This window comes from Leucoraja erinacea, chromosome 13 (assembly GCF_028641065.1).
Source record: "Leucoraja erinacea ecotype New England chromosome 13, Leri_hhj_1, whole genome shotgun sequence".
Classification (NCBI taxonomy): Eukaryota; Metazoa; Chordata; class Chondrichthyes; order Rajiformes; family Rajidae; genus Leucoraja; species Leucoraja erinaceus.
Window position 1 is genome coordinate 39,895,095 of NC_073389.1, and position 13,702 is coordinate 39,908,796.

Below are 13,702 nucleotides of genomic sequence, written 5' to 3' on the forward strand. Positions count from 1 at the left end.
TTTTAACATGATATTAATTGCACTGTTGATTTTGCAGACGCAGTATCATAACATTACTGCTGAACAAATGCTTCTGAACAAGTTGAAATTATCAAATAGAATTTTTGATTTGACTGGATCTTATTGAAAGGAGCGTCGACATTGAGATCGTTACAACACTGTTATGATATCAATATTAAAGGGAACCACAGCCACTCCTTTTGTCTGGGCTTCCTTCACCTGTATGGGAACACAAAGCACTCATGTTTGGATCACTGAAAAAAATCTGGCACAGGTGACTGAAACAATTCCTTGTGGAAAAGTGGGAGCTGCAAGTACTCTTGAGGTATTGAGGTTCACTATCATGGACTATGTAACAATAGATGTCAGAAGGTTTATTCGTTGACAAAAATTGTCGTGGTTGAAGGAGGGTTTTTGCTTTTGGAAATCTCATTTTAAAAAGATTTAATTAACCAGCACATTGCCTTTGTTTTTGTAAATGATAGAATATATGTATTTTGTTTGTGATTGCTGATTATGTGAAGTTGTAATTTTGATTTGAATATTATCTGCTCAGGACTGAGGCACGGTTAATTTATTTTGTGATTCCAAGCAAAATTCTCGAGCAAAGTTATTTTGTAATCACTCTTATAGTTAAGTTAAATTGTAATAAACGTTTTAATAGATTTATAATTCGGATAAAATGGTGAATGTTTCAAATAATTAATAAATGTTTGAATTTTCCTGGAAGAAAATTATCTATTAGCAATTTACATAACACTTTGCAAAGCTAGCAAACATGTGAAGTTCATTCATGTTTCTCTTTACTGTTGCAAGCTGCTTTTGAGATGTATATATTTTTTGTTCTCTTTGTTATTGGCATTGTTCTGTAAATTGTTTTCCAAATTTGCTCTAATTCCATTCTGAATTTTGTAGACTCACCTGCTAAGTAATGGCAACATTTCTGCCTTAAATTTGAAAATGTTAGTACAATTATTTGTCGTTTCATTTTGTATAAAAATTAGTTTCAATGAAGATTTGGAGTTGTCGCAATCCTTTTATCAATTACTAAGGACATGTACATCCAGTTAACTGCTCTGCATCGTACTGTCAATTATATATTTAAAAAACTGGAGTTCCAAAATAGACATTCAATTCTGAGTTTTGTCAAAGGAGAATATAATTAAGTGGATAGAAGAAAACGGTCAATTACATGTTCAAAACTCTGGATCTGCACCTTCTGATGTATAGTTCCTGCAGGGGGGGGCGAGTGTAGTTCCCATAGTGCGTTCGGCCGAATGCACTACTCTCTGCAGAGCCTTCTTATCCTGAGCAGAGTAGTTCCCAAACCAGATTGTGATGTTGCCGTACAAGATGCTTTCTACAGCCCTCGAGTAGAAGTACTGAAGGATCCTCAGAGAAACTCTGAATTTCCTGAGGTGGTAAAGGCACGGCATTTCCTTACTCACCAGTAAGTACCTGTACGTCTTTGGAATGTGGGAGGAAGTCGAAAACCTACGCAATCACCGGAAGAACATGCAAACACAGTACAGATAGCACCCGTAGTCGGGATCGATCCCATGTCTCTGGTGCTGAAAGTGCTGTAAGGAACAACTCTACCACTGCGCCACTGTGCCGCCATGTTGGAAAGTAATTGTTCATGAACCAGGTGGTGTAGGTCTGGCAGTCAGAAGAGAGCATGGACTGAATGGTGGGGATTCTAAATGGTAGATGCTGCTGCCTTGAGCCAGGACCTCTGTCCACTCCTCTGCAGCCTTTTGCGTTCTTGTGCTTTAGAACTGCTCAACCAGGCCTTGATGCAACCTGTCAGGATACTTTCTACAGTCCATCAATTAAATGTAATTGGAATTATTGTGACAATTATTGGTGGCTCAGCGGTAAAGTTGCTGTCTTACAGTGCCACAGACCTGGGTTCGAGCCTGAGTACGGGTGCTGTCTGTATGGAATTTGTACATTCTCCCCGTGCCCTGTGTAGGTTTTCTCCGGGTGCTCCAGTTTCCTCTCACACTCCAAAGATGCGCAGCTTTATGGCTAATTGGCTTCGGCAAAATTGTAAGTTGTCCCTAGTGTCTGTACGATAGAATTAGTGTGTGGGGATCACTGGTCGGTATGGAGTTGATGGTCCGAAGGGCCTGTTTAAGCGCTGTATCTCGAAACTAAAGTAGGGGAATATGCCAGTCAAGCCTTACACATCACGGTCCTTTAAAATCACCACAGTTAAACAGCACATTTGGAAGAAATAACCTTTTTAAACGCTCAAGGTTATACTTTGGTGCTGAATTTTTTTTTGCAGTAGAATCTCTGCACTGAGCCTCAAATCCATAAACATGTGCCTCTGGTGCTACCATTTTGCCCAATAGTTGTGATTTGCTGTAATGTATTCATACTTTTCTATAGAGTGGTGCAGCGGTAGAGTTGCTGCCTTACAGCGCTTGCAACACCAGAGTCCCGGGCTCGATCCCGACTACGGGTGCTGTCATTATGGAGTTTGTACGTTCTCCCCATGACCACGTGGGTTTTCTCTGAGATCTTCAGTTTCTTCCCACACTCCAAAGACGTACTGGTATGTAGGTTAATTGGCTTGGAGTATGTGTAAAGGAATTGTCCCTAGTACGTGCAGGATAGTGTTCATGTGTGAGGATCGCCAGTCAACGTGGACTCGGTGGGCCAAAGGGCCTGTTTCCGCTTTGTATCTCTAAACTAAAAGAAACCTTTGTGTTCTCACAACTTCCAAGGTCACCACCTCTTTTAGAATATTACTGTACAATCCAGCTCATGTTATCCTGTGTTTTTTATCTGATACTTAATGGCATAGCAGGTCATTGTATCAGGTAGGATCATTGCCAGCTCCTATGTGAGCAATCCCTTTGGTCCTCTCAATTTCTAACAGTGGTTTGTGTACAATCTTACCTTTAAAGATATTCAAAATTATTATTTTTCTGGTTATCTGTTTATTCAGTATACATTATTCTTGTTATTTTCATTACCTAACAATACCTTAATTAATGCTATTGCTAAATATACATAGGTTGTTCTGAGGAAAATAATGCTGAAAATTGTTCTCAAGGCTGGCATTATGCTACAAGTAAATTGGAATGAAACCATCTTGTTACCCTGTGAAAGTGAGGTTAGTGAAATTGTTTCAATGACTATAAAATCATTTGTATATATTGAATGCAAAAGTGGGCTTATCATGAATGCTGAGTGCATTCTTCCAATCTTCCGCTTTATACAATATCAAAATGGTTTTGGAAAGCAAAAGAGAATAAGAACTTTGAAAGAGAAGTTGCATCGGACACGGTGATCAAAACAAGTAAAGGGGCAAGTTAAAAGCTCAACTTGGATGTGTGATGGGTGATCTTGATCAGAAAAGTTAACTGAAGGTAAGTTAGATGTTGGAAAGCCATGGACTCATCCAGGTCGAGTTCAAAAGTCAGAAGTCCTTATTTTTGTGGAAGCATTCATTTTGTAGGCAGTTCCACAGTGAAATAACATTGGGCGGTCCATTAAGGAAGTCAGTAGCAATTGTGGGTGAAGGGACATTTGGAAGGTTTGTGCATTGCCTCAGATTCACCCATCATTATTGATCATGTTTCGCGTGCAGAAATCAAGGAATTACCTGATTTAAAATATCCAGCCTCAAAACAATAGGATTTCTTCAATTTCTATACTTCCAATTTATTTGAGAGGGTATGCTAGTTTGTGCCACACCATGGAAAGGTTTGAATGCTAGTGCACTGTCTTCAGGAGCAGTTTTCAAATCACCCCTAACTCAATTCAGGATTCTAATCAAGGCCTATGTGTAAAAATATTTACACTATTCGGATGTCTTCCCTGCCACCAACAGATCCTTTTTTAAGTTGCATTTGAAATAACATTACTTGAAATAAGATTCTTCTCAAGTGAAGCTGAAAATAATTAATTTTATTTAACACAATAATTCCTAATTTGGTACAAAATCATTTTGATAATGCAGAACAAGCATTTTTTTATGGGGATAAAGGAGTTTGTTCCACTATATTCAATGGTGATGCAATTGATCCAAAATGAAACCTAATTTGAGAATGACATTCACTATAATGAACCATCTAAACATTTTTAAAACCAATTGTTCAATTTACAGCCAACATTGAACTCTACATCTTTTTCCCCCCAATTCTTTCAGATATGGCCCCTCGATGCAATAGGCTTGGTTTTGGATTAGGTTATGGAGAGAGGTGACTCGTTTCTCTTCACTCTCCAGTAACACCTTGCCCCTGAGGGCCTTGAGTTTGGAACACCGGTGGATGAGAATGTGACACAATATGTTATTGCACTGTCATTGCATATACCTGGATTGATCTATTGATAAAAGATTTTGTAATAAGATTGAAAAATTCACTGCAGCTGATTCTGCAAAATCGTGGAGACACAATTTGCAAATGTAAATGTTGGAATCTTGAGCAAAACATAAAGTGCCTGACCTACTTTCACTTCTTTAGATTGTTTTTGTTTTGTTTCCTATTTTGATGTAGCTTTGCAGTTCATATTTAAATTTGAACAAGCAGAAGTAAAGCATACTATTTTTTGATGAGCCTGACGTTTTATTCATGGCCAATTGACATTAAACTATAGTTACTTAACAATCATTATAGGTTCAGGAAGCCTTGAAGAAAAATTATTTTTTAATTTTGTTAATGTGATGACATTTTTAAACCTTATAAAATGATCACATAACGTTTTTTTCCTTTTATTTCAAGTTATCTTTAAAATTAAAATGGTCTCCAGCCAGTTTTGAATATCCAGTGTTGGAGGTTGTTTTGTACATTGTTGGAATTAAGCCCATCACATGATGCACGTGATTATCTAGTTTTATTTAGAAACTTTACTGGTGGAGTACCACCACGTCCTTTCCCAGTGGAGGAAAAGTGAACTAGGCTAAAAGGGACAAAAAAAACTATGCTAGTTACAAGGCTATGGAGAGCATGAAAAAGCATATTGATTGATTTGGGATTGCTACAGCAACGAGTTAACACAAATACAATATGCAAAAGTGCATTCCCAGGTTCTAGAAAGAAATGTGCACTTCCCACTACATGAAAGAAGTAATATCAGCATTATACCTCATTTAAAGAAAGTTTAACACTATTAGATCCTTCATTTTCCTGCTCCTCAGAAAAGATAATTCATAAATGTTTTATATTAATTAAGGTTCATTTTATTTTCAACAGCACCCCAGTCATTCTGGTTCCAAATGCTTTGCTGAAGTGTTGGATCACCAAACCTTATAATCCAGTACCTGGAAGACTCTCAATAAATCCCCACCCTCCCCAAGGTGAAGTAGACCATAGATTTGTTCATAATTGATCATATTTTATTGATTAGAAATCTTTTGATCCCTTTTTCCCTCTCTCACAGACAGACAGGGCTACATTGTTCAAGCATGTTTTCTTAAGCAATTGTTTTTTTTGTGAATTTGCTCTTATAAAGAGGCATGATTTGTTTCTGGGACATTGAACATTTTCCATGTTGCACCCAGTAACACTATCAAGTACACTTGGTTTAGTTATAATATATAACAAATGCTAAGCACACTCCTTACATTAATCTGAAAACTTATTTCGATTTTCGATTTTGGCCAAATGGATTATGTAGCATTCAGAGCTTACTACGTGCATTCTATCTGTTTCTTTACAATTTTGACATTGATTGGAAGATTAGTTTCAATTGTACAAAGTAACACTCCTTTGGAATATAGTCCATTAAGACCCGCGCGGATGTTCTTGGAATCTTACACGCAAGACTTACGAACTTAAGGAACAAGGAAACTTATCTGGAGATGACCGCTGGCTCTCAAAGTACTATTGTGTCTTCAGGCCCTTAATGTGCAATTATAACGTGTAAAGCAGATGCAGTCTACTCTTTCTTTGGATATAACTAACAGTAGCCTTCCAGTAAAGAAAGACAGTTAATCATTCAGCAAATTTCAGGCGAGGCCTTTTGTGGTAAAAGTGTAACTTCCATTGAATAAGAAAAGTTGTATTTTAAAAGCTTTACACGTGTACATTTTGTTTTTACATTGGATACAGTAAAAATCCAGCGAAAGAGGAATGCACATATGGGCCGGAATAAAGTCCTGCTGCTTGTTCAGATGGGAGTTGGATCCAGACTCTGTCTCCATGCATTAGTTCGAGAACTGAGCTTCCAGAAGCCTGATCGAGAATCCCTTTCTTGTATTCGTCGTAAGTATACATTTGTGGCTCATTATTTTTATATAATGCCACCCATACGTTAGCACCTTTACAATGAATGTGATATGAAAAGTAATAAATTCCTGGTATTTCACACGTAAAAACACCAGTTTGTGGATTGTAACTTTGTCTGCCGTTGTACAGGATTTTATCAAACTTGACAGGAGATCCCACTGGTGGAAAAGGTATTGTAAGTTTGGCTGTGAACGCAGGCATCTCTAGCTTAAGTCCCATGGGTTTCCCTTTTTTACTCGGTTGACCAATGTATCCTTGTGGTGTCATTACACCGTCGATTCCTGGACCCATCTCTGGAAGTTGAAACTGTTGAATTTCTGGTTGAACAGATGGTGGGCCTGGAGGGCCAGGTGGTCCGGGAATGCCCGGTGGCCCTGTTATTCCATAATGACCTTCTGGGCCAGGCTTTCCTGTTGGTCCTACAAGCCCTGGAACTCCGGGTTTTCCTATTCCAGGTAACCCAGGAGGTCCTGGCATTCCTCTATCTCCTTTTGGTCCCGATGGGCCTGGAGGACCTATTGGACCTCCTGGACCAGCAATCCCAGGTATTCCAGCAGGACCTTGGTTACCTTTCTCCCCATGGAACCCAGGTTCTCCTTTTAATCCTGGTGCTCCTAGCAATCCAGGTAAACCAGTTGGACCAACATGTCCTTGCCCTCCTTTTGGTCCAATTGGTCCAGGCATACCCCTTTGCCCTGGTTGTCCGTCTTCACCAGGATATCCTGATGCACCTGGCATTCCCTGGAGACCAATTTCCCCTTTCAGGCCTTGAGGACCTTGAGGGCCAGGTGGCCCATGTTCTCCCTTCAGTCCTGGGAAACCCAAACCACCTTGTGGTCCAATTTGTCCTGGAAGTCCAGGTAATCCCATTTCACCTGGTTGACCAGGAATTCCAGGGGCACCAACAGGTCCAGGTTCCCCTTTTGGTCCCTGTGTTCCTGGAGGTCCATTGTGACCACGTTCACCCTTTAGCCCAGGAAACCCTGGTTTTGCTACTCCTGGCATTCCCGGAGGCCCTGGTATGCCCGGGAGCCCTTTATCACCTTTACCCCCAGGGAATCCATGTTGACCAGGAATTCCATCTAAACCTGGCTTCCCCACACCTGGCTTTCCAGGTGGTCCTTGAATGCCCTGTTGTCCTGGAAAACCTTGAGGTCCTGGCTCACCTGGGAATCCTGTTTTTCCGGGTCCTCCTGGAGCCCCTGGGAGACCATTTAAACCCGACTTTGAAATACCAGGCAGTCCTGCTTGACCTGGCTGCCCAGGTAATCCTGGTGGGCCCTTCAATCCTGGTAAACCAGGCACACCAATTCCTTGTTGCCCCTTGGATCCTATTGGTCCTGGCATTCCTGGCATTCCTCTCTGTCCAGGCTCTCCTCGTGTTCCTTGTTTTCCCGGGTAATCCTGATCTGCCTGGCTTTCCTAATCCAGGAAGACCTGAAGGACCTCGTGCCCCTTGTGGTCCTGGTGGTCCCATGGACCCATAATCTCCCTTTGGTCCCATGTCACCCTTGTGGCCTGGCAACCCCATTCTTCCTGGTTTACCTGCTATTCCTGGCATCCCAGGCTTCCCAACACTTGGAAGACCTGGTTGGCCTGGATGACCTGGTGTTCCTGCTGGTCCTTGAATCCCCCGACCTGGTATTCCTGGAGGCCCAGGTGGCCCCATTGGCCCTCTTGCGCCAGGCTCTCCGTCTGGACCTTTCTCACCTTTCATTGCACTCGGATATGTTGGTATCAGTTCTACAGAAGAAAAATTATTAATGTAGATAATCAAAATGTACATCATTTAAATGTAATTGACTTCAACCATGTTGTTCATAGATTTGAATTGAAATATTGACTTTCTTGCTCGCATTTATGTTCAGGCAAGACATTGTAAAATTACAATCGGAAATCATTAATATAAATTGCATTATTTAAAATTAAAAAACAGCAATTTGCATTGGTAGCGTATAACTACAATAAGAGGATTGACTTTGAAATGGTGTTGGAAAACCATGTGGGGTAGCAACCATTCTGTCCTGGTCCCTTGAGGGCAAAACATGGTAGAGGCAAACAATTCAATAGAAATGGCAATGTGTGAAATAGTGGAAAGAAGAGGCAGACAGAGAGGCAGACAGAGAGGCAGGCACAGAGACAGAGACCTGCACATATAATGTATGTCATTACAGTGTGGTCTATCACACTGGAAACGTAGTGTGGAACAAATGTTGTAATGTAACCACACACCTGTTTTACACTTTATTTTCTATAAATTTCAATCTGTTTCACAGTTTAGTGCTGAAGTACATTTTTAATATAGTCCAGTGTAACAGATTGTGAAGAGAAACCATGTTCTTGCGCATAATACAGGCTGACTTTTCCTGTGCTTTTATCTTTCAAATCACTCTTTTTCAACTGTGATGGATTAACTTTTTCTTCTGAACTCAGAATTCAAATGATTTAATTTTGTAGTACAGATATAAAGATTTAAATACCCCTCTGCACTGCTCAGTGAACTGTTTGGAAACTTCCCAGAGTCCTGTCAACCAATGCTACTTCGATATTACTTGATGACATCATATCTGCCACTTGTGAGACATCGGTTCAAATAAGCTACCTCGTTTATTCATTACCTACAAATGCAGGTTGTTGATTATGTGAATTATTAGGCTGTTCTGGGAATACGAAAGGGGGCCTAAATAACTATCTGTTGTAAAAGATTAACAAGATACTGTACAACAGCTCATCGTTAAGCAGTTCAAATCCTACACTCACTAGGTGCCCTTTCTTGGTAGTTGAATGATGACCAGGATCCTGTCTGCTTCTTCTGGCTGAGGTTAAATTTAATGCCTTTTAATCTTATCCCTGCTGAGACTAGCCAATTTGTTGCAGAATGGAACTTTCATAACTCGTATCTTGCTGTGGAATTTTTATTTTTTATTTTTGGTCTTTTACCCTTTTAGCCTTTCTATTGTTCTCAAGAATTTGCTTCTTGACGAGCTTTCAAAATAAGTGGTTGTTCCCAGCTTTAATTATTTGCTGAAGGTATTTTGCAGCCAACAATGCATAGCACAAACACTTGTTCCATTGAATGTGGTTTTGGCTAACTGCTGGTCACAACTTATCAATTTTCAGTTCTAAAGACTTTGCAACCCTTGCTTAATCTTTAATCTTTAATTAACAGTTAGCATTAGCTGGAAGGCAAATACTATGAATGATACTAGACCCAGAATGACTAATTTGATAGCAAGCAATGTAGGTGTTACAAATCTGTTGCCCTAAGAATTATTTCCTAACATACAAACTACAATCTCAAATCATACATTCCCAGACATTGCTATTACTGATGATTTTCAAGTTTCACCTTGTATTCATGGTCTGCTATTGTGCAATATTAAAATGGTTGAAAGTAGGAAAACAATTATTTCGTAAATCTTTTTTTTTTCCTTTAAATATTATGGAGAAAGAAAAGATTTAGTCATCCATTGATGGAATTTTTGCATCCTGGGTCAATGGGTCTAGAAAGTCACTCAACGGTTAGTTTGCTTATTGCAATTGCAAATGCACCTCAAAAAATTAATAGTCATAATTTATTAGCCAAGTATGTTCTGCAACATACAAGGAATTTAATTTGCCATAGTCATGCTAATCAAAAGCAACAGAACACAAAAAATATATTATAACATAAACATCCACACACAGCGACTCCTCCACATTCCTCACTCTGATGGAAGCCGAAAAAAGTTAAATCTCTTTCCTTCTTTGTCCTCCAGCGGTCGGGGGCCTCGAACCTTCCATTGACAGGACGATCGTACACACGTAGCTGGCGACGTGCCTCCTTCTTGGGGCAATCAAGCTCCTGCATCGGGGGGGGGGGGGGAATCTCAGCTCCCCCACGCTGGGCGATCTACCTCGGGTCGGGGCTTGTCGAACATCATGCAGTTTTTGACTTCCCGACGTCGGTCTCTTCCGAGAATGTGAGCCCTTGATGTTATAATCCGCAGGCTACAGTTAGAGCATCGATCCCAGGCAAGGGATCGGCTCCAATGGTAAGTTCACGCCCTGCGGTGGGGCTCAAAGTAAGTCCCTAGCAAGGCCGCCAGCTCCACAATGTTAGGCAGCAGAGCGACTGGAGATACAACCCGGAAAACAATCGCATCTCCGACAAGGTAAAAGATTGAAAAAAAGTTTCCCCAATCCCCCCTGCCCACCTCCCACATAAAACAATCCGGAGAACATTAACACAAACTTTTTAAACACACTAATAATAACAAAAAAAAAGACAAAGGACAGACGGACTGTAGGCGAGGCTGCCATCGAAGCGCCACCCGGTGGTTCAAAATATATTAGCAATTGTTTCTGGACCATTTCAAATTATTGACCACCTCTTATTTATTTAGTGATGGTGTGAATTTTGATGATCCAGTATGAATGCTGAATAATTTCAACTGCAGATAGACTCATATAGCATGGAAACAGGCCCTTTGCTCAACTTGCCCGCAGTGACCAACATGTCCCATCTACAATAGTTCCACCTGCCAGTATTTAGCCCATATCCCTCTAAACCTATCAAATCCATGTACCAGTCTAATTGTTTCTTAAACATTGTGATAGTATCTGCCTCAACTACCTCCTCTGGCAGTTCGTTCCATGCACCATTCCTCAGGCCACCTGCCCAACCGATCAAAATCATGCTGCAAATTTTGACAAAGAAGGGCAGGATCATTATAAATTATACTAGCACATTACAACCTCAATGTAGGCTATATTTACTTTTATGAAGATGGTGATCTATTCAAACATTTAAAAGACACAATGATGACTACATCAAAGATGTATTTAACATTCTTTGGAGCACTTGTTCATTAGGCGCGAATATATCTTTGACTCATGAATTAAAAACCAAAGTGCTTCCATGCTTTTAATTGATGAGCTACTACAGATATTATTGATATTTCCACGAGCAACTTCATGGTTTTAATCACATTCAAAATCACTTCTGCATATTTTACCTCTTTTTTGGAGAAATTACTTGATCCACTGCCTGTTTTGTTCTTTATGTATGATTTTCCCATTACATTTTCCCCTGCCATACATATTTTACTATTTAATTTTTTATTTTTTTTTTAGTTTATGAACTAGACTAAGTGGGGCCCAGTGGGTCCCTATCACAAGGGAGGCCTGGTCCCCCAACGCAACCCGTTTCCCCAACGCAATATTCCATCACTCACCCATAGCCCCCAACTGTGCAGGTGTGGCTCAATTCCCCTCATCCCCAGCACTCTCGTCCCTTCCTCTTCACCCTCCCTCTTTCCCCTCTCCCCCTCCCCAATCCCTCCCCCTCCTTCTCCCTTCCCTGCCCTACGTCACTCCATCCCCCCATAACCCCTCTCCCCTCCCTACCTCCCTCCTATCCCTCCATCCCCCACTCCCTTCCTCTCCCTCTATTCCCCACCCTCTCCCACTCTCCCTCCCACCTCCTCCCCAGTCTCCCGCCTCGCCTCCCCCACTTTCCCCTCCCTCTCTCTCTCAATCCCTTCCTCTCCCTCAATCCTCCCACTCTCCCTCCTCATCTCCCGAGGGTGCTGCTCCTCTCCCTTCGTGCGTGGCCCGTTGGCGCCCTCATAGTCAGGCCTCGGGATCCCTGGCAGGAAGGCCGCTACGGTAGGGAGGCGGACCGCGCCGGTAGCAAGGTGGTCGCAGGCAGGAAGGCGGGCCGTGGCCGGTGTCTGACAGCGGAGGCGGCCAATCAGTGCGGCGATGGTGCAGGAAGGGGTGTTGCCGTCCCGGCCGTGACTGACAGGAAAGGAGACCAATCCTCAAATGCATGGTTTTTAAGATTTTTAAACCCTAATAACTTTTAATATATACCACCGATCGGAACAAAATTTGATGCGTTTGCAGCACAGGACAACGTTGAGTAAGGTGGCAAAAAAGAAATCGTGGCACTATCGCGTACTGTTTGTACGCGAATGTGAAAACAATGCAAACCGGAAGATAACAAGATGAGAGTTTTAGTTATGTATAGATGGATTTAATTTTATTTTTACTAGCGTGCTCAAGGAAATGGGTAACAATAAAATGGAGAAAAAGGATTAGTAAAGGTTAAGAATGTTTAAAAATTACTAACATTTAAGTAACATTATATAAATTTAACAGTAAGATAACTGATTTAAGTACCACACAAACTATCCCCATGAAATCAAGGTCCAAAAGGAGATATGGCAGGAGATGCGAGATATGCTTTTCACAACATAATCTTGAGGAATCTCAGCCACACTGACCTCTTGTGCTGAAGTTCACATGCCCAGCAGGACTGCAAACAGAAGTAGGCTTCTGAATCTGTCAGCTGCCACTGATTTCCCCATTTAAAAGGACTTACGCAGATGTTCAAGACTTTGTGGTTTTAACTGTTGAACACTGGTAGTACTAATTAATACCGTCAGCAAGATCCCATCTGTTAAAATGTAACCCAGCCAAGAATGATTTCCATTAATTTAGGTCTAAACTTTATGTCTACAATATAGCTCTATAGTTATGGATAAAGAAAGGGCTGGTCCACAAGTTAAAGTACTGAATCAGGGCAAGCCCAACTTTGATGGTATTTGCAAAGGTTTATTAAATCAGGTTGTTTGGGAGCAAAGAGACTTCCAGAAAGAAGGGTCTCGACCCGAAACGTCACCCATTCCTTCACTCCATAGATGCTGCCTCACCCACTAAGTTTCTCCAGCATTTTTGTCTACCTCCAGAAATTGAGATGTTTTTAAGAGTGTGATGGTGAGAGTTCAAAGCTTGCATGTTCTTGTTAAAGTGATGGGTAAGGAAGGTGGGAAAAAAGAAGTCTGGATGTTGAGAAATTAAGTTCCTTGTCGGGTAAAAGGAGGTGGGATAGACTAGGTATATGCAACTGGGATCAAATGCGTATCTGGGGGAGTTTAGGAGACTGGGGAGCATACATAAGAAGAACATTAGTAAGGTAAAAATGGGGGAAGAAATAACTTTGGCAGATAAGGTTAAGAAGAATTCAAAGATTTTATAATTACATTGAGGCTTACTAGAAAGAGAAAAAATAGGGCCCAGGTAATTAATGTGATGAGCCATAAGAGCAAGGTCTTCAATTAATATTTCTCCTGTTTTTACTGTAGAGAAAGACATGAAGACTGGGGAACTTGGGACAGTTAATGCAGATAGAAATTAATAACATCACAAAGTGTGATAATAACATTTAGCTTTGTATTACATCAAAGGTTAAAATTTAACTGTAGAAAATACAAAAGGAATGTAAAATAGATTATCATTAATGAGAAATAAAGCAAACTATTTACAGAAATGGAAGAATAAAAGTCAAAGAATAGAACTAGAAGAATGTATTTGTGAAAGTATGACTCACTGTAATTAATTATTTTAGAAGAGTTTTTATAAATGTGTGGCCTGCAGAAAAGGGACGTGTCCAATATAATCAGCTTAAAATT

At 40.7% G+C, this 13,702-nt stretch overlaps 2 protein-coding genes across 10 annotated transcripts in view; one reads left to right on the plus strand and one right to left on the minus strand.

The window, feature by feature from the left end:
- Positions 1-5,314, plus strand: part of LOC129702909 (type 2 lactosamine alpha-2,3-sialyltransferase-like) — a 70,862-nt gene extending 65,548 nt beyond the window's left edge. For 6 of the 9 annotated variants that reach the window (XM_055644996.1, XM_055644998.1, XM_055644997.1 and 3 more), the window contains one exon: positions 38-2,998. In XM_055644996.1, the coding sequence (XP_055500971.1) occupies positions 38-127 (90 nt within the window). In that variant the 3' untranslated portion in view covers positions 128-2,998. Of the gene's footprint in view, positions 1-37; positions 2,999-3,028; positions 3,128-5,210 lie in introns of those variants that run through there. The other 3 variants (XR_008724472.1, XR_008724473.1, XM_055645000.1) reach the window with 3 other exon arrangements.
- col8a1a (collagen, type VIII, alpha 1a) overlaps positions 3,904-13,702 on the minus strand; it is a 95,932-nt gene continuing 86,133 nt past the window's right edge. The window contains 2 exon segments of the mRNA XM_055644995.1: positions 3,904-7,643; positions 7,645-7,988. Coding sequence (XP_055500970.1) covers positions 6,054-7,643; positions 7,645-7,988 — 1,934 coding nt within the window. The 3' untranslated portion in view covers positions 3,904-6,053.